Raw genomic sequence first — 2,768 nt, 5'->3', positions numbered from 1 at the left:
AGAGTGGATCAAATGTTAATTTACACTTAAATATATATGTGTGTGCCATAGGCAATACAAAACCCCTCTAATAGGGCCCTCAAACTAGAAATCAATCTCAAGGAATCAGAGGCACTAACTGATTCTAATTCCGAAAATGATTTGGAGTTCAGATTCTAATTCAGTAAAATGTTACATTATTAGCGATCACTGCAGTCACTTCCACATACTTGGCTACTGCTTGGCATACTTGGCATCTCCAGCCCAAATGATATTTAATGCTAAAATGATAATTATATCATGTTTGGTAATGAATCACATCATTAGAACAAGAGTGTGTGACGATAAATGCTGAAATATTCCGCATACTTTCCCGGAGTTGTCTGGTCGCGGTGATATCCTCCAGATCAGCTCACTTCCTGGAATCACCTGCACGGTCTCGGCTTCTGGAGGAGGCATTTCATCCGCATTATTACTCTAGAAGAGACACCAGTTCTGTATGTCAGCAATATTGCCATTAAATACACCAAATCAAATGAAGTGTGTTGGTGATCTGATCATTATCTCAGCCGTCACCTGTGTGCTTCCCTTCCTGTCCTTCTCAGAGCGCTTTGTGTCAGATTTTCTGTGAGCATCAAATATCGCTGGATCCACAGCATACAAGCACTCCGTCCACTTGCCATACAGAGCACAGATCTTTCTTTTACTGGACAGACAAAGAAAAGAACAACGTTCATAACAGTTTAGTCAAAGCTAATTTGTGACCCTGGAGTCTTCAGTCGCTGGGGTATATTTGTAACAATAGCTAAAAACATTGTATGGGTCAAAATTATAGATTTTTCTTTTATGCCAAAAATCATTAGGGTATTAAGTAAAGAGCATGTTCCATGAAGATATTTAGTAAATCTCCTACCATAGTTGTATCTCGGCCAAATATTGTCCGATCCTAACAAAACCACACATCAATGGAAAGCTTATTCATTCAGCTTTCAGCTTTTGTATAAATCTCAATTTCGAAAAATTGACCCTTATGACTGGTTTTGTGCGCCACGGTCACATACCAATACTAGCTCAAGTCAAATCAGTATGATTATGCAATCATGCTGTTGTAATGAATACTGGCACGGCTACTACATACTGTATAACATTTACAGTACAACTGTGCAATTGTGAAAATGATATTGGTTTTATAAAAACAAAAATGGTGCAGTGAACACAGATAAGCAAAGTGATACATAAAGTAATGGCTAAACTATTAAGCAGACAGGATACTCTAATGACTGCTATTTGACACGTAGTTGCAAAATTACTTATAGTTAGTAGAATGTCTAAAATGCACAATCAAAAAAAGTTAATTGCTCTTGTGTTGTTATATGAAATATCAACCCTCTTGGAACACTACATATCCAATCAAATTAGAGCTTCACATACTGCACTACACCACACTACAGTAAAATTGAATCAGCTTATTTGGGTCCCTGGGACAGAAATAACATTTGTCATTTTAGTAATGTCTACATACCTTTTATCAAGTATGTATCCTTCCACTTTATGCAACTCTTTTCCAAATATTCCACACGGTTTGAAAGTCAAACAACATCTTTCCCCAGTTCTGTTAAAAAGCACAGTAAAGTAATTTATGGATTTTTCTCCGTCTTTCACAGTAGTTGTTCTTCTCCAAGCTTAATAAAGCAACAATGATCTAATCTACACCCTTGTTTATGTCAAATCAGAGGACGATACACTTGCTCTTACTTATGATTAATAATTTCAACATTTCCATATTGCTCAATCCACAGTTGTCCCATGATAATGTTATGAACACAGCAGGTCGGGTTGGTCCAGGTGTAGGCTTCATTGTGGCTGAAAAGCACAAGTCGATCACATAGCTGAATTTACATGTAAGATGTGGGACATGTGGAATAACACATGCATGTTTACTGGCTGTAAAGAACTCACAGAGGAAGCTCTAAGGTGATGATTCCACGCGGTTCGGCCTCCACACTCTTTCCCCAGAATTTCAGTTTCGGATAAATGGAGCCATGAAACCTGAAGTCGCTCTTTATGCCCTCGGCGTGGAAGGCACTGACCGGCGGATGATGACTGACCTGCTCAGAGACCCATCTGAACTAGGGGTAGGGTTAGGTCAAATAATGTCATATTTGCATTAAAAATGACATAAATGAGCGAATGACACTTAATTTTTTTATAATCACGTCTTAATACTTAGGTCACTTTTTCAAAACTCTTCACACAGTTCTCCTAACCAACTTTAATCTTGGCACAGCAGTGCATTTCACTTTCAAAATGCACTAAAACTACCAAAATCTCATTCTTCCGTAACACCTAGCAAAGGTATTCCCCCAACAATCACTCATAAAACAATGACCTAGAAACACTAACATTAGCATTATACAATGATTTTTCTGTTTAATTTTATAAAACAAGAACACTCTCCACTGCTTAGATGCACTGATGTAAATGTTACATGCTCCATGTTTACATTATAGCACAAAATTATTCCTATGTTTCCCCTTTTGTGTAGACGGTAATGAAATTGAAAGACTAGCATCTATGTATGTGTTCAGTTACATCTGAATGTTTTGATAGCATTTAATTTTTTTTTTGATTTAGACTATATTTCAGTACAGTATTACTATAGAAATGTAACACATTACTGTATATTATGTCAGGTTTTGAACTTAAGTTTAACAGTTTTGAAAAGGGTTTGTAAATGTGCAAGTTGGCCTGTAGGTACATAGAGTTTTGGCTGTGGTTGTGTTTGAGTG

The 2,768-nt window shown here is 37.0% G+C and overlaps 1 protein-coding gene across 1 annotated transcript; it reads right to left on the bottom strand.

Annotated features, from left to right (window-relative positions):
- Positions 1-6: 6 nt before the first annotated feature.
- LOC107579169 (oxysterol-binding protein-related protein 1-like) lies at positions 7-2,476 on the bottom strand. The gene is made up of 6 exons (XM_016265029.1): positions 2,468-2,476; positions 1,939-2,108; positions 1,735-1,842; positions 1,502-1,591; positions 556-685; positions 7-456 (listed from the first exon to the last, which is right to left on the bottom strand). The coding sequence occupies exons 1-6, from the start codon at positions 2,474-2,476 to the stop codon at positions 295-297; spliced, it is 669 nt and encodes a 222-aa protein (XP_016120515.1). The 3' UTR covers positions 7-294.
- Between the last annotated feature and the right edge of the window lie 292 nt (positions 2,477-2,768).

This window comes from Sinocyclocheilus grahami, unplaced genomic scaffold, assembly GCF_001515645.1.
Source record: "Sinocyclocheilus grahami isolate Dianchi unplaced genomic scaffold, SAMN03320097.WGS_v1.1 scaffold14905.1, whole genome shotgun sequence".
Taxonomy (NCBI): domain Eukaryota; kingdom Metazoa; phylum Chordata; class Actinopteri; order Cypriniformes; family Cyprinidae; genus Sinocyclocheilus; species Sinocyclocheilus grahami.
Note: the sequence above shows the minus strand (reverse complement) of the source record. Positions and strands in the feature narration are given on the sequence as shown.